Source organism: Anas acuta, chromosome 12 (assembly GCF_963932015.1).
Source record: "Anas acuta chromosome 12, bAnaAcu1.1, whole genome shotgun sequence".
Lineage (NCBI taxonomy): Eukaryota > Metazoa > Chordata > Aves > Anseriformes > Anatidae > Anas > Anas acuta.
The window spans coordinates 18,533,845-18,552,011 of record NC_088990.1 but is presented as its reverse complement, the minus strand read 5'-3'; the positions used below and the strand labels follow the sequence as shown (position 1 = coordinate 18,552,011).

Below are 18,167 nucleotides of genomic sequence, written 5' to 3'. Positions count from 1 at the left end.
GGGAACTACCAACCTGTCAGCCTCACCTCTGTGCCTAGGCAGATCATGAAACAGAGCCTCCTGGAAGCTATGGTACAGCATATGGGAGACAGGGAGGTGATTCGAGGCAGCCAGCAGGGTTTTCACCAAGGGTATGTTGTGCCTGAGCTATCTAATGGCCCTCTGTGCTGGAGCAGCTGATATCAGCTACCTGTACTTTTACAAGGCCTTTGTTTGACACAGTCCCTTGTCTCTAAATTGGTGAGAAAGGGATTTGATGGATGACTATTCAGTGGATATAGAATTGGCTGATGCTATTCAAACAGCATCTCCTGTTACAAAGCGAAATGTGAAGTTCCAGAACCTGATGAAAATAGCTGAAGAATTACAACTTATTTTTTTCACACAAATCTGACAATATAAAACCTTTTTGTTTTTTAAATCACCTCTAATTTTTTTTCTTCAGTGTGAGTTTCATTCAATGAAGACAAAACTTCAGCAAGACTACTCGTAAGTAAAAAGATAACAATTCTGTTAATTGTGTAAGAAATTATGTTAAAGACATACAGTTACTAACACATTTGCAAGTACATTTATGATACACACATCTTCTAACCAGCAGTGATACTGATTTGGAAGGAAGTGCTGATATCAACACGGATGTCACCATAATAGCGTATTTGTGGAAGAGATTAGTATAGCTTTTTTTTTTTTTTCTTGTTTCAGAAAGTTTGTTCATGGCCAACAAGAAGTGAAACTGTAGCCACTGCCCTTCTGTACCTCCTCATGTCTGCATATGCAGCATGTAACCTGTTCCCTTACTCAGCCCGACCCTCCCAGTTCACACCGGTGACATCAAAGTGCTTTAGCTATAGATTTACATCCACCCCAAGAGACATACGCACTGAAAAAAACACATTGAAAACATATATACAAAGTCAAGGGCAACTGTCAATGATGCAATCATGCACTTGTATACCTCTTCCTCCTGCTTTGCATAAGCGAAATTCCACTCCCTACTGCAGAACCTATTCAACATATTTCAAATAAAGACCAGCAGTGCCATGAAAGGCCATCACCATTCCCCATATTTTTTAACTTAATTAAAAATAATCCAAGGCCAGTTGTCACAGAAATTATGTTTTGATTTTTTTTCTCTCTTTTTTTTTTTTTCTTTTTTAAAGTGAGCCTTTAACAAGCTGTTGATTATAGAAAGCAGGAAACCTGATACCGGGTGGCTGAAGGCTAGTAGCTAGGCACATAAGAAAAGAATGCTTAGACCTTTCACTGCTTCAGACTCTGCAGTCTGTGACCAAAGCACTGATTTGATTTCATGCCTGCTCTGTACGGATAGCTGACATTACTAAATGCTACTCCAGTATCAACTTGTTAAATTTGAACTCAGACTCAGCATATCAATATACTAGGCCAGACTAACTGGAGTCAAGAGAAATATTTTGGGAGTTGTTTATTTTTAAATGAGTCACAACACACCATGATAATTAATTGGACTACATAATTAAATGATTGCCATAGAACCTATTATATTTTTCAAAGGCTGTAACAGCAAACACAAAAATATTTATCTAGTTTATTCTGGCGAATTACTGAACTGCCATAAAGTCACTATGGCTTTTGCTTGGTTTGGTGGGAGAGCCTTTAAATTTTTATTACGTAGGATATTGTACAAAAACTGATTTTACATTAAGATTGATAGGGCCACTTCAAGAGCGATATGCTTCTGTGCCTTTCAGAGGAATCCAAAACAAACATACTACTATAAAACCTTTAGTGTCCAGTTTTCTGCTATCAGAAACCTTTTTAATTTGTATGTGGTCACGGGACAAATCAAATGTTTGGCACAAACCAAGTATCTGCAAATGCATGAAAGGTACAACGTAACCATAGCAATTTGGGATTCAGACAATCTTTATTTTAAACAAACAAATAGAAAAAACTCGCCTCTCTCATTTTCTACGTGGAAGATAAAAAAAAAAATTAAGAAATTGGTTAAGGTTAAAATATGTTGCCACATTAGCACAGCAAAGATGCCCTCCTATAACAGGGGCATGCTCTAAAGTGCTTAAAAATTTAAATTTAGCCTAGATTTCATGATAATGCACTGTGAACACCATTCCTGGGAACTGACACAAACCCGTCAGTCCACTGAGCTATGAGGTTCTCTGGAAATGTTTACTAACAAACTAATCCTGAACTTGGATTCTAACTGGACGGAACATAATTAAATTCATTCAGTATTTAAGCATTTTGTATTTTACATATCAACTACTGACATTAAACACAGAAGCTAGCAGTGAAATGTACTTGAAGTGCATGACTCAACGTTTTCCATTCTTCTTCTTCATTCTTCTTTTTTTTTTTTTTTTAAAGAATAACTAGATCCAGACTACTTAAAATGTCATCATCTGTGCTTATTGTGGAATTTGCCATTAACAGTTGGATTTGGGGATGAGGAACTGCCAAATAATATACATAGTGGTTACTTGTGATCCACCATGAGCTTTAAAATTAAGCTTAAACTGAAAACACAGTTCTATAAAAAGAACGTGTTTGTTTTTTTGTTTGTTTTGTTTTGTTTTCTTTTTTCCATAAAGCAATACAAAACTTGAAAGAAGCCAAAAAGAACAGAATCATCAGGTACTACTCTAACTAAAGGCAGTGACAGAATGAAAATTGCAGGGTATTATCTTCAAGGTAATACAATTTCTAGTTCAGAAAGGAGATGTCACTAATATAGAACTTTGGCATGAAGCTTGTTGCTTTTACAAGTAAATTAATTAAACTACAGTAATTCTAACTCATGGAGAATGAGGTCTTAAGCCTTGAAATAACTTTCGTAAATATTAGTTGTTGCTCTTTTATCAGCATTCATAATTAAAACCAATAAATAATATTCAGGTTGTTCATATCTTCACAATGTTATTTAAACAAATTCTAAAATCCACATTTCACATGGCTTATACTTCACTAATATAAACTGCTTCAAGAGTTAACAAGAGCAAACACACTTCTGAAGTTTAGTTGGACATGAGTTTCATTACCAAAAAAATATATTTATCTAGAGCGAAGTACTATAATTTGGACAGCAATGTTGTTGGGAGAGATATTAAGTTACAGTGTACTGCTCAGACTGAAGTAGTGGTTGGAAGAAGAAAAAAAAAAAAAAAAGGAAAGGAAACTCTGAAAATTCCTGTGGTTCAGGGTGTATACAGAAACAAATGGTATTTACAGTTTCTCTGCTCAAATATTACTTATCTTTAATTCTATATAGAGTGAACTGCACTGTAAAATAAAGCCTATAAGAAATAAACCTGAAAGTCTCTAATCTACTCATTTTTACCCATTTTATATGCAATTTTAATAATAATTATGATTAGGCAGTAAAGGTATGTATTTAAAACTTTACAAAACTGAAGTTTAAATACCTCCAATGTCTGAATAATTAGACAAGAAAATCCCTTCAAGTTATGTAAGCAGGAAATTATAGTTTATAATACATGTTATATACAGGTATTCCACTCTAAGACCTATTCACCAAAAGAGTACCATAATCTAAGACACAAATCTAAAAAACAAGATATGGATCATATAAAAAATAACTCCCTAATGATGACAGTTTGACACCATTAGGAAATTCTGAAATAGCTGTGCTAAACCTTGATTATGGATTTTAGTATTTTCCAGTTAAATTTAAGCTGTAAAGTACTGTCAGATTTTTCTATAAACCAGAACACTCACCTTATGGGGCCTCCACAAAGAAGTGCTAGATATTTCCCTTTTAGAGGTTCCATATCTTTTGTTAACACCACTTGTTTTTCCTTCATTCCCAGGCTTGAACTGTATATGCAACTGAGACGTCCTTGCACTATGACACTTGTATTTAAGACTGGATAAACAGCAAGAAACTTTTTGACGTGATCCTTCCAATGAAACACTTCTTTGCAAAACATGGTGGGTTTTGCTCGTCTGTGCATTTGGTCTTTCCAGTTGATTTATATTCATCTGGTATTCTGAATCTATTTTTGAGGGTAAACATGCAGATGTGCTACGTGCCAGTTTTAAAGGAGGGTATTTTGCACTGGAGTTCAGATTTAACTCTGCACTGCAACAGCCATTAACCATTTCACTGCTTGATGCAAATGCTCTTTGAGTCAGATGAACTGAAATACAGGAGAAGCCACCAGCTACTTCTTCACAAGTTGCCTGCTCCGAACTGTTCAGAATTTTACTTTTGTCCTGTAATGATGTATTCAAGGAAAGCGGTCGAACATCTCTAACTTCACCAGAAGAGCAAACTGTTTTAGACAGTCGAAGTCCATTGACTGCTGTTGAAAGGAAACCCTTGGAAATGGTTTGATCTTCTTTATGTGACGGCTCACTAGGAGAAATAATTAGTTTATGTGATGTCTGATAGGCACCTCTGTGTGGCAGCTGACCTGAGGTTATGGGAGAAGCTGGGGGAGTACTGGAAGGACTCCTAGGGAAAATTACCAATGATGAACACCGCCGCAGTGGAATTTTAGTTTTCTTCCTCACTGACAAAACATCTTGGTCAAAAGTAGTATTACTTCTACACACCTGTACTTCTTCCTGAGGTGAGTTGTTTCTATAGGGATTACACTTGTTAGAAATGTTTCCATATGAAAAGTCACCATGAACAACACCGCTACAGTAAGTGCCATCGCTCGTCGAAGGAGTGCCACTACCACTGTCACTGATGACACTGTTACTGTATGAACCTCCATCACTCGTGGTACTTGTACATGATCCATAGTCACTGCCAGCACTGCTCAAGGATCCATTGTCACTGGCTGCAATACTGCTAAGACTGCCACTGCATGCAGCGCTATTGCTCAGATGGCTGTCATTAGCTGGATGATCAACCACAATTCTAGTGCCACAACTTCCTTCATTCCCAATACTGATGAATGAAGTGTCTTCGCCATCACCAGACCGAAAATATCCATTATGCTTTCTAGACTGTAGAGAAATATGCAGTGAGGTGCTCTTTTTTTTTTGCAGTGAAGAAATATTTGCCTTTCTCTCTTGATTAATTATTTGCTGCATTACAGGTGCACAAGCAACTTGTCTAGGAGTCAGGTTCATTTGTGCAACATTAGGTTCAGAGTTCTGTATCCTTTTGAAGTACATCCGATGGTTACTATCCAAAACATCTTCGGAGGTTTCTGATAGCGGATCTGTGTTACTTCTTTGAGTTGCAAAATGCAGTCTTAACCGTCGTGCCATTTGTTCTCATTTCCACGCATGTTAGTGAATGAAAACCAGAAAAATCCTTCAGCGGGAAGGCTACAGGCAGCTGCACAGAACCTAGAGCTAGTACATCGCAACAGTAAAAGCTCATAGAAGTAGCAAGCTTTGTCCTAATTTCTACAAGATACTAGCATTAAAAAAAAGACTGTACCTCTTGAAATAAGTCAGCCATTCGTTGAACTGCAGTTTCTGGACCGTCTTTGATTGCTTGTAGTCAGAAAGCACTCATTTATAAAGCACTTATGTTCCAACGACCTCAGCTGCAACACACTGACAAACACTACCAACCTTGTTTCAATTATACCTTCTGTAATTTGCAAAAATGAATATAATAAACTCCCAGTATTTTCAAGTTTAAAACAGCAACGCCTGCTGCAGCTGCACTAGCTGAGTCAATGTGTCCGTACTTTCCTCAGCAGCGTATGACTACTAATATTTTTACCCGTAGGTTTAGAATTACAGGAAGTTGGTAGGAATGAAATCCCATATAATTGAGTATCAAGTCTAGGATTGAATTTCCAAATAGTAACCATGCTAGCAAACTGCTGAGGTCTGACTTATGCATAAACCAGGGAAATAACCCTTCTCCCCTCAAAAAAATAAAAGTTTTTCTACTCTATTTAAATAAAACTTGAAAGAAATCTGACATTATCTAACAATCTACACATTGTTAACCAATCACAGTTTGTAAAGATTTGCACACGTTAAAAAGCTCTCCTGACAATTAGTTAATATTTTTAGTGAGATGCTACTGAATTAGAAACAAGTTATCCTGATTAATAATTCAGCACTGACTTTCAGCCTACCATGTTAAATAATATTTTAACCTTTCCAAATTACAGCTGTTAAAGGTAGAAAGAAATAAAAATATTCTTGCAAGCTACCATCTTGTTTGCTTGAAGTCCAGATTAAGTGAACATTCATTACTGTTTGATAATGACATGCAAATATATGGCCAGCTACATAAACTACGAAACACCAAGAGAATTACGTACTAGGATAAATATGGTTACAGAGCACAATTACAAAAGAAACCTATTCTGTATATTATAAACAAACCACTTCATATATTCATAGCTAACTACTAATTTCTTTTCCAATAAAATTATCAAAATGAACAGCACAAAGAAATGAATATATTGTCAACTCCTGTAAGAATAATGGTACTGAGAATTCCTACAGATGTTTCACTGTCTTATATTATCTGAAGAGGTCCTTTGCTGGCATCTAGTGGGACTTTTGAAAAAAGACAATCTTACTGTTAAGTGTATTTTTTTGTGTTTTAAACCTATTTGGTTATGAACGTGCTTTTGAACACAGAAGCCATATATGATGCAGTACTAAACGCTACCACACTAACATGAAATTACTTAGTGCCGCTGAAAAAGTGCAAACAGAAGAGAACACTAGGCCATTTATACTTTTATAGGTCATACTACTAGATTTTTTTTCTGTTCCATATTTATTTAACCTTTGCTGTATTTTAAGCTAGAAGGCAATAAAATTAACATTTAAACCTCCTTCCCAAATAAGAGCCAAGAATTGAATTCACAGTACTCTGTTTGCAAGCAACAAATTTGTTTTCTAATTATACTCCAGGGCTTACTTAACCTCCATTACCTGAATTCCATGATTAGAATGCAGCAGTAAACGAATACTAGCTTATTCATAAAAGCCAACAAATACAATACTTCATCTATTTCATTATGCTTCACCAACTGGACTTCTTCTAACGTTATGTGCTGGAGAGGGGTTGGGGAAGGAAGGAAAGTCAAACACCATAAAACCTTTCTTGGTCACAGATTTTAAAAGTCACATTTGAACTACAACCAATATATTAGGAAAAAAAAAAAGTGTACACATGCTATGATGTGTGAACAAAGAAGAAACAATGCAGTTCTTAAAGCCCCGTTCTGTCCTGACAACATATTTATTAGCAGCAGTTTGTAGCATGCTAGTGTGATGCACAACAAATTGTAACAATTTTATTAGATACAATACTTTCAGTAAAAAAAAAAAAAAAAAAGAAGCAACACTTTTGCCCCCAACAGATAATCTGATTTTTTCCCCCCAATTTTCCCAAGAAATCCGTAAGTAAATGATAAACTGACATATTTTGGCAACTCGGAGTTAAGATTTCAACCACATTTCTCAGCATGTCATTTTTCTTTAGCTATGATTTTGCAGGTATAGCCAGCCAGCTACAGCTTCCTTAATCACTCCAGAAATGACTTCTAAATGCAACATTCTGTCCTCCTGAATTAGAGTTGACATAACAATAAATAAATAAATAAATATTAATAAAAAAGGAAAGACCTATAGCCCCATGCAAATCTTAATATTATTTAGCTCTTCATTACCAAATAACATAGGCTCTGGTACTTCACTTGAAATATGCAGAGCTGGGACAAGTTATTGTAAGACAGGAAAAGACTTCAAGATGTCAGCTAGGTCCTGCACTGGCCCATCTCATAAACGATCTCATTCTCCTTCCTGACTGATTTTTCTAATGTGCTTTTAAAGACAGCTCTAACAGAGCATCCCACAAACTGGGCAAGCCATTTATTCTACTAATGGCTTGCATCTAGTCAGCAAAACAAATCAGTTTCCGTGTTCCCTTAATAAAACAGATCCAAACCAGGTGATTTTTGACAAGTCTTAAAGCTACTACAGAAAGATGTGAAATCACCAACAATTGGAGTCTTACTTAATGTTGCAGGACTTGGAATTGAAGCAGGACTTTGAAGAGTTTTGAGCCCAGTTTTCAAGAAAGCAACATTTCTTAAAAGCATAACTAAGATTTCAAAGTTCAATTTCTACCCGAAAGTCACCAGGAATAAAAGCACACAGGACAAAATTCTACAGAGGAAATCACCCGTTAGGACAGTCTCACATCTCTAAAAGAATTCCATCAGCTTGCTCACATCTAGATTTTAAACAGTCATCAAATAGGCAGAAGAATTGCTGCTTAATACTCAAGCCAACTAAAATTATGAAAGATGAAACACCTTTTGATCATAGGTACATATCCTAGTGAAAAAGCACAAGGCACCCATAATTTATGACACGTGAAAATAAATTAATGGAAGTGGGGGAGTCTATCAATCCCAAACTCTCACAGCTAAGGCAACGATATGACTGACTTAAAGTAGTTCAAGACACGTGGGACAGAAATTTAGTCTTCACCACAAAAGAGGAAGCTAAATAGAAATAGGGAGGCAGCCTTTTCCATTGACCAAATGGGAAAGAAAAAAAATACTGTTATTGTAGACCTATACAGTGACTGATTAGGGCATGCTGCTTTGATCTCTAAATGCAGTCACATGTAGGAAACAAAGCACCTTTTCCAAGTTGATCCAGTAAGATGTTTTGTTGGCTCCTCTCCCATAAAAAAAAAAAAAAAAAAAAAAAAAAAAAAAAAAAAAAAAAAAAAAAAAAAAACAGGTCAAACAGCTCATCTACTTTAGATCAGAGAAAGAACAGTAAGGAATTTTCTTGGTCAAAACGAAAAAGAAAACATTGGCCTTCCCAAAATTAGGGATCTGATTTTCTATTCATGCACCCTGACTTCCACAGGGTGGCAGCAAAGCTCCAATGACTAATTACAAAGTACTTAAGAAGAATAGACCATAGCCCAAAACATCATTTTGAAACACACATTTGAACATCCTGAAAATTCACATTTAACCTAACCTGCCATGTGAACTACAAATTCTGACGACGTATTTTAAAATTGCTTTAAAAAAAATAAAATAAAATAAAATGAGACACCATATACCTGGGATAGGCATCCAGGGTCTGCTTGTTGAGATTTTCAAAGAAAGGGTACACCATTTTTTCTGTGCTACTCCTCACATACTGAAGAAACTTCTCACACATGTACACAGATACCTACATTCTCGATACTAATTTGCAGTAAAAAATAAACATTCATTGCATAGTATTCAATATTAGGGAGGGATTTGGCCATATCATTTGAGACGAACTATAAAAAAATGATGCTTTTGAGTTGAAACACATTAGAAGTTAAGAGCAATAGTATGATTGCTTCAGATCAAAGTATGGTAATGTCAGACACATTAACAAATCAGGTTTCCTTTAAGTTTCATTACAGATGTCGGCATGCTTTTTTGTTTGCTTTTATCTTGAGCTTAGAATCCAGGTGAACTTAATTTCATTCAAGCATTTAGTAAATTGCAATATTAATGAAGGACTTACCAAACGGTTTTCATCAAATACTTCAAAAAGGAGTCTGTGTTTCTGAGGATTAACCTAGGAAAAAGAAAGATGTTAATAGTTAAAATATACACTGAATTCCACTATTTGTTTTCAGGCAAATGCCATAATTTCTTTTCTCTTGCATAAACACAGTAAAACTAATAAAAACTCAAAAAAAAAGTTTCTCATAGAACTTGGTATGCAAGTTCAGGAACGTGTCATTGCTAACATTATATATATATATATATATATACATATTTACACACCAAAGAAAAGAAATCCCTCATATCTGTATTCTGGAAGATGAACATTTTCAAAATATCCTTGGCTACAAGCACGCACCCCCGGTCTTCCAGTTCTCCACACGAAGCATTTGTCCCAACAAAGTTAAAAGATATCTCACCTGTTATGTGTGTCAACACAGAAAAATATCAGGCAAGACTTCAAAATACCATGGAAAAAGGAATATGCCAATACTTAAAGACCCATAGGTGTTTTGAATTTTCTGAGGAATTATTTCTTAAGTCCACTAACTTGCCTGCATAGTTATTTTGGCTACAGATGAAGAAACTGCTCCTTCATTTTGAGCACGTGAATCAGCAGTTACAGCTATCAAGAATTGCTATTCAAAAAAAGCAAGTTATGTGGAAAATTTATGACACTTAGTAGACGGTACCATATATTTGGTAAAGAATGCTTACATGAATCTTTGTTGACAACAAGAAATGCCTAGACAAATTTTCTGACAAAGCCTAAATGAGCTCTCCTGCAAGGTAATATGCAAGGATAATTTAGTTTCTGAATCACAGAAAAATTAAAAACCAAAATATTAACTGAATGATTTTGACATCTAGGTTATAAAACCGATTCTCTAATAATAGCAGCTCAGAATGTATGCAAGCGTATTGTGTTAACTAGAGGTCCGAAAGGACCAAAAAGGAGCAGAGGATCACTTTCTATGACTAACTGTACATATACAGGTATCAGACAGTACAGGTTTTTTTAATGTTGCAGAAAAGCACATAATAAAACTTGGTGACTGGAAGCTGATGCTACACATTACTTTCCATAAAGTCACAATTTCCTCATAAATCAAGACTTGATTTGTTTATCAGAGGAGGGAAATTCACCATCATTTTGAATGCGAGAAAGTTGCCTTTATTAGGCATGCTGAAAAACACAGAAGTCCGAGCCCTTGACTAGGCACTTTCTAAACTGGGGCCTCTAGGTCTACGAATTTCTCAACAATACAGTACATGTTCTAACGGCTTGCGTGCTTGTTGGACAAGTAAGACATAAATTAGATATCTAATCTTCACCTTGCTCCTAAAATAGAAGTAATACTATGCTTTTCACGCCAGAACCAATAAGACAAGATTGGCGCTATCCCAAAAATGTTTTTTTAAATTTCATGGAACAGAGAAGCTAAGATTTTTATTTGTGCTATATTTAAATTCTCAGTCTTGAAAATAAATGTATTTCTAAGGAAAGCAGTCTGTTAGCATTTGAATATGAATTCTAATGTTTGCATTTCTGATCTTAAGCTGTGGAAGCAAGAAAATATTTTTCTAACTGTAACATAATAACCAACACAGGTAATAAGACCGTAAAAAACAACAACAACAACAAAAGACACGGAAAAACACTTACTCTAAATAAAAGTTCTTCATTCCACTTTGGGTTTAAGGACTATATGTAGGAGGAAGAAAAAAAAAGACAACATGGGTTATGGGAACAATTATATACAGTTATCTTTTGTTGTTTTGCTTACTTGTTTTATGTCTGCTTTATCTCATATAACAATGCACTAAAAGCACAAAAGCTTTAACACTGCTATTGCAGATAAAAGTCTTAGGAGCCTTACACTGTTTATTGCAGGGCAGAACAGAGACAATTTACGCAAGTATTCTCAGATTCTGGCTGATGCCAAGGATGCAGAAAAAGGCATGTCATACAATCCAAAACAGTTATTTCATGGTATGTTTTCAGTAACAGTCACTGCTTCCCCTCGAGTCCAGATTCACTATCTGTACTGCTCTCACACAAACATAAACTAATCCTGAAATTATGAACTGTTACCAAATGCCAGATCTCTCACCAATGTAATCTAGAAAGACCAGGCACAGATCGACCAAACAACATAATCTGCTCAGCCACACACCTTTCTCAACTGTCATTATTTTCAGAAATATTCTAGATGTTCTGCACTCTCACCATAGCTAAACTAACAATTATCAACAAGAAGAGAAAACATATCGGTCAGTCATCATAAAAATCACAGCCATTATCTGAAAACAGCAGTTTGGAAGAATATTTTATCTCTCAGTTTTCCATTTTTAGTAGATCTAATATAAATTATCACTTCTAACACTGACTTTTGTCTGCAGGTATTCTAGAGAAACCAGGACTATCACAGTTCAGGTGAACTGCATAATTTAATGTACAAAATAGAAAAGTTGTACAGAAAGAGACATTAAAGACTCAAAACAATCAAAACCACCCAGTATGTCCATAAACTATTCAATTTTGGATCAGTACATACCTCGCCTTCTTTAGTGGTTCTCTATCTTCCACAAATAAAATTATTGAATGGAAAATGCTAAAAATAATACCATAAACAGAGAAATAGGGTAGATTGTGGAACACTCCTTTCACTTGAGGCATATTAATCCTTCTATTTCTTGTATTCTTACCTCCCCCTGAGAGTCTGATCAAAAAAAATAAAATAAAAAATACACCCACACGGACAAGAATGCTAACCTTTCTAATAGTTTTTGTCTGAACACTGCTAAGGACTCCAGTCACTGGATCATACACTGTCACTTTCACATATGGGTCACTGTTGGGGGAAAGAGAAAAAGATAAGCAAACTGCTAGATATAATTTTTTATTATTACTTATAGCACTATTAGCAGTTGAGTTTTAAAAAACTTCAATTAACAGAAGCTATGAAACTACAAGTTACAATTTATTTACAAACACCATATCCATTGCCAATTATAAACATTTTCTAAATAGTTTTAGAGATAATCAGTAATAATGCTTGATTACTAGTAGCTACTAATAGTAGCTAGTACCATAGTAGCTATGCCATTTTACATTCTGTATGTCTCTACAATTTGATTCTCTTTCCTCTTGCACAATTCTAATTGCATGAGAAAAGATTTAATAATCTTAATGCATTTCTACAAGACATACCTGAAAAAAAAAATCAGTTGTGATTGAGAAATCTTAACTACTAAACTTCTTGTTTTAAACAAAAAGAATCTGGAACATCTGGAATTTGAGGTACTTCCTTAAAGACTCGGTATTTTTACTAAATGTTCTGTTTCACAGACTAACTTGAATTTTTCTGTTAATGAAAGTGTTAAAAATAGCTTAAAATAGCCTACTGCCTCAGATATTTTTCCTTCCTGTGGTACAAGAAACATTATATGAGTAACTACTTTGCATGAACAGAAACAAGGCATTCAATTGCTCAAATAAACTATTAAAAAAGGTAATGAGGACCATCTGCCATGCAACAGAACATACAGTTTTCACATATTAAATTATGATGAGAAATTATATTAAATTATGATGAGAAAAGTTGATTTTTTTTAAAGTACTGTGTTACCCAAAGTAGTACTTTTGTAGTTCTTGCATGTGAGAAAAAAAAAACTGTAGTTTTTTTTTCTCACATGCAAGTTTCTAACCATTTAATTATATTTGATTGAATTAATATATTTAAATTTAAATATATTTAATTAACAAATATTTATTTTTTAAGCCAGGTTATCTGGCTTAAAAATATGAGTAGCATGAAAATTTTTTCTAATGCTAAATTGATATCACATGTAAAAATAATACTGCTAGTGGTAAAATAACAGCATTCCTATACATATGTTAAAAAAAAAAAAAAGCTGACAGCAGAACTAGTATTAAACTCACCAGTACTTTTTTAGACACTCCATTCATGGGACAAAAAAAAAAAGTAACTTTACTACAAGCTGCATGCTACCACTTGCCAATCCTACAAGATCCTGCAATACATTCCAATTACAAAGTCTGATCTTTACTGTGGTAAATGTTAAATCATTTTAATTGTTTCTTTCCTTATACAGATTGTTAACTTTTAAATTTGTACATGCCTGAAGCCACTGGCATGGGTTTACCACATCTGTGGAATTGGTGGATGCTGTTCCTCTGCACATAATTGGAGTTAAAGTACTCTTGTTGCTACCACTGTTTAGTATGGTATTCATTCCAAGTCTTTAAAGTGCAGATGAGACAATTTTGATTAAAACTGAACTATTGTTGTTTTAGCTGCACTCTAACTGAAGTAAAATATGTTCCTGTATCCATCCTCCAAGATGGAATTATTTTAGTGTGCAGAGCCTTCCCACATGTTGTTTTGCCAATGCATAGATCTGTCCACATGACTTTTGGGCAAGAAACTAGACGCCTTCATGTTTATATAGCCTCTGATCATTTTTATAAGGTGCCAGTTAAAACACTTCTTTTTTTTTTTGGAAAGAGGCATAGTAGCATTTACTAAGATCTAAATAGCTATGGAAACAAAATAAAGAATCAGCTGTCCATTAAGACATTAACCACATTTTTTCCTTACCTGGCTCCTAGAATATCCTTCTTGGCCAGACCAATTCCAGCTATAACCTTCACCCTGACAATACGTGTGTTCTCCTAAAACACAAAATTCAGGATGTATTCAGCCATTTATTTTTCAGATCTACTTTTGTTTATAGAACTAAAAAGCAATTCTTGGTACAATTCTGGATTCATACTGGAAACTACACACAAGTAATGCAGGTATTTCATCTGATAGAAACGGCCCTAAAATTCAGTAGCAAGTTTATTCTACTTTTAACCTCTTTTCAAGTATTATCACCATCCTTCAGGACAGAATCATTAATGCAGCATACAACTGTCCCTGCTAGCCTTCCTTCCTAAAGACCCCTCAGAAACAAGATGAAGATAAATTAGCCTGGCGGTGGCAGTCACCATTTCCCCCAAAAGCCTCACAATATACTCCCATCGGTTTGCACATACGGCACAGCACACCCACAAAGACCTTCTAGAGCAAGGGCAAGTAAGAGCGAGCTGCCATTGCCACAATTTGCAGAGCCCAGCGGCTTTCACCACCTCCCAGCTGCTCACGGGAAGGAGAGCATCCAGGAGCAGCTTCCAAAACTCTGTTTCTTTGCAGGCAGCTCCTGGCTGCCCTTTACCAGAGCAGGCAGGGACCCTGTGAGCACACACCGACCACTGTCACGACTTCTGTTTGGAAGGAAGCAAAGCACTGTTTGTCACTTACACCTCGCTAGCCATTTAAGCCACTTGGAATATGCATTTAGCCAAAAACATGCAGTTTTTACCTAATAGCATCCCAGCATTCATAACCGGGTGGGAAATAACCTCTGACAATAAATTTATTTTCTGGGAGGAAGCAAAAGGGTATCAAATTTTTCAGAACAGACTGATAAGCAGTGAAGAAAAAAAAAAGTTAAGAATGAAGAACTTGGGCATCTATTTTTTATTTTATAGCACAGAGAGGCTAGGCCCCCAAAAATGGCATTTTTTAAGTTGTGTCAGCAAGGTGAGATCTTAAAAACAAGAAACAACCCACTATTTCAGCTACGCGTTATTCAGATTATAGTTTGACAAGGACACATAAGTTCAACTTGCAATTACACTCCTGCTAATTAACAAAAACGCACAGACACAGTCTTGCAGGGTTCCTGTGGTGAGGTGGGGAATTCAGGAGCAAAGGCCCAGCTGCTCTCAGGGGAGGAGAGAGCACCGTTTCTTGGGAAAGCAGAAGGCTTGGGAAAGACAGAAAGTGCTTTCAAAAGGAGACACACAGGGAGCACTCAGGGAAGTTTGCTTTGTCCTCGGGCTCCCATATAACCGCAGGGCTGGACTCCCCAACCCACAGCACCGGGAGGGGCTCACAGAGCTGATGGACGCAATCAGAGCGCTAGTCCTGAGGCCTTCTCCCCCCCTCTGAGCTGACTGCCAGGGGGTGAGAGGAACCGCAACCACCTGCACAATAAAACGGTCAATCAGCCCAGACAATCCCAGCCAAACCACAAGTCTATCCCCCAAATTCACCTCAGAGAAAACTGTCTCCTAACAGGAAATGTAATAGGCCAGAAACAAGAGATCCAGCAACAACCACCACACACGTTTTTTGTTGTTGTTGTTTTGGTTTGTTTGTTTTTTTAATGTGTGTTTTTTAAACTGATGTGAGCTCACACCAGGAGCTGCCCAGTCTCTGGTCACACCACTGAGCAGCACAGACCATGAGAAACTCAGACAGGTTGACCCAAAAGCAATCAGAAATACATTGCCCTGGAGTGACTCATTCTTCTGCCCTGATCATCTGGCAGAGGACAGAGGTCCGCTGACAGGATACAGGTCTGCAGCACGACCGTATGACCTCTTCTTCCCCATGTACCAGCAACCGGGCCTGGCTGGTCACAGTTGAGCTGCGAGATGTTAGAGCTCCATGCAGCGCACCACACCTGCGCTTACTCCACTCTCCTTGAAATAGCCATGCCCTACTCAGTGCTCAGACCTGCCCTGTTTCAAGGTCTGAGGGAAAGAAAAATAATAATAAAGGGTGTACTTTCCATTTTTTCCCAGCATCTCCTCACTGGCACTCTGTGTCCCAGCCTTACTCCTTACTAGGCAGCTGTGTGCTCCCCTGGCAGACAGAGCTAACTTCAACACATCTACAGGGACCAAATTCAAAACCAAGATTTCAAGGCTTCAAAAGCAACTTTGAGCCTTCATTCACCACGCTGAGGAAATCAGTATTTGCCCAATTCATAGCCAAACGTGGGAGAAATGGTGGACCGGTAAGTGCTTCTGTACACCCACAGGCAGCTACAGCCTGAGAGTTTTCGTGGTCGGAGCCACAGTGGGGCTGCAGCAGCACCTTGTCTGGCGTGCCTGCAGTCACCTTTAGGCTCGCCTCGCTACTCTTCCCACTGCGGTGCTTCCAGTGGTGCTGCAGCAGGAGGCAGCACAGGCAGCCAGCCAGGAACACGCCAGCCATGCCTAGCAGCACTGCAGCTCCTCAGGAAACCGCTCTCTCGAAGTCCAATTTATCTCCTCAACAGCCTCTTCCGGGGTATAAACGCCTAACAATGCTTTTGCACTCCTGAAATTAACCAGAAGGGAAGATAAAAAGGTGAGCAGGCCTTTAAGATGGCCAGACAGAATAATCTCATGACACACCCACTCTCAAATTCTCCTTTGCACCAAGTCCAGGATGCACCAAACGCTTCCACAAACTCATCCAAATTGTCGAATTAACAGAAATTGAACCCAACTCATTCTGTCATGTCGCTTTCACATTCCCTAACAATTGCTGTTTACTAACAGATTGTATATAACAAAAAGAACATGAAATAGATGGTTTACGTGCTGATCTGTAGACAATCAAATAACACAAAGATTTAAATGCCTGCCAACCTGCCATACTTGGATAGCAATGCAGCATACATTTTCACGTATACCTATTAAAATAGGTGTCAAGTAGTTTTTAAATTGCATTCTGTACATAGCAAAGCAAGAGTCAAACTAATAAAGATAAAATTTGCATTTCTAAAAGTAGCGTTTCATTTCCACTGAAGTCACTATGAATCTACCTAGATTCCATTCACACAGATTAAGGTGAGAAGGTCTCAGATTTAGTTTTGGACAAGAAAGGAGCCTTTAGAGAGAAATTGCAAGTATTTAAGAAGCTGAAAACCTCGTCACTGCTTTACCAGAATAGAATGGTTTTACCAGAATAGTGTGGTTACAGCACAGTTAGTTATTTATAATCAATGAGCAGGGATACAAATATTAACACCGTCCATACCCACCTCCAACTTTTCCAAATTCATGTGGTAGGAAATTAATCCTAAAGACAGCTTGGAGGAGTGACTGGTAGAGTAGCAACCATTTTAGTGGTGAAAGTCCAGGACAGAGCTAAAGAATGACCATGAGACATACACAGAATGAAAGGGTGAGAAAGATGGCACAAATGAAGAAGTGATGACATGGCAATGACTGCAGCACAAGATACCAACTAATCCAGAGAGTGATGATAAAGTGTAAGCTTAGTATAAGGCCCCAAAGGCAGATTCCAGTCCCTGAGCGTGGGCATGCACGCGTGTACGCTGAGTGCTTTGCCAGGCCCACAGACAGCAAATGACAAAACGTGGCCCACACAAGTCAAAGGTGAAAAGATTCACAACCAGATTACAACACAGAGTTGTAAACTTACAAGTTTTAGCTGCTGCCAATACCTGACACAGGGGAGGGGGGAAAAAAGTTCCAAATTTTTCTTTTTGTGTGTTGAAACATTATAATGTTACACCAGCACAAGGCATTGCCTTTACCACTCATTCGTGTCTGCAACGTGCAATAGTTTGACTATGACTGTATTACGCTACTAATCGCTCTCCTTCACTTGAACAAGGAAGACAACGCACACAGTTTTGTGTTATCTAATTCAGTGCCTGTAAATGTTCTTTGATGTTAATGTAAACACCTTGAGTCCAAAAAAATTGCACCAGAGCTTTCAGCAAGCTGTAATCCATTTTTCGGATTGAACAATGCTTCCAGGCATTCTGAACCTCCAACAGCTGCCTGGCGATTGAGTCAGACTCGCATCAACAGCTACC

General features: G+C 37.1%; 1 protein-coding gene across 3 annotated transcripts in view; it reads right to left on the bottom strand.

The window, feature by feature from the left end:
* Positions 1 to 18,167, bottom strand: part of NEDD4 (NEDD4 E3 ubiquitin protein ligase) — a 54,954-nt gene that overhangs the window by 31,865 nt on the left and 4,922 nt on the right. Inside the window, exons 1-5 of one of the 3 annotated variants that reach the window (XM_068695417.1) lie at positions 17,364 to 17,477; positions 14,099 to 14,172; positions 12,250 to 12,328; positions 11,140 to 11,178; positions 9,490 to 9,543 (exon numbers count right to left, since the gene is read on the bottom strand). In XM_068695417.1, the coding sequence (XP_068551518.1) occupies positions 9,490 to 9,543; positions 11,140 to 11,178; positions 12,250 to 12,328; positions 14,099 to 14,172; positions 17,364 to 17,384 (267 nt within the window). In that variant the 5' untranslated portion in view covers positions 17,385 to 17,477. Of the gene's footprint in view, positions 1 to 3,738; positions 8,614 to 9,489; positions 9,544 to 11,139; positions 11,179 to 12,249; positions 12,329 to 14,098; positions 14,173 to 17,363; positions 17,478 to 18,167 lie in introns of those variants that run through there. The other 2 variants (XM_068695416.1, XM_068695415.1) reach the window with 2 other exon arrangements.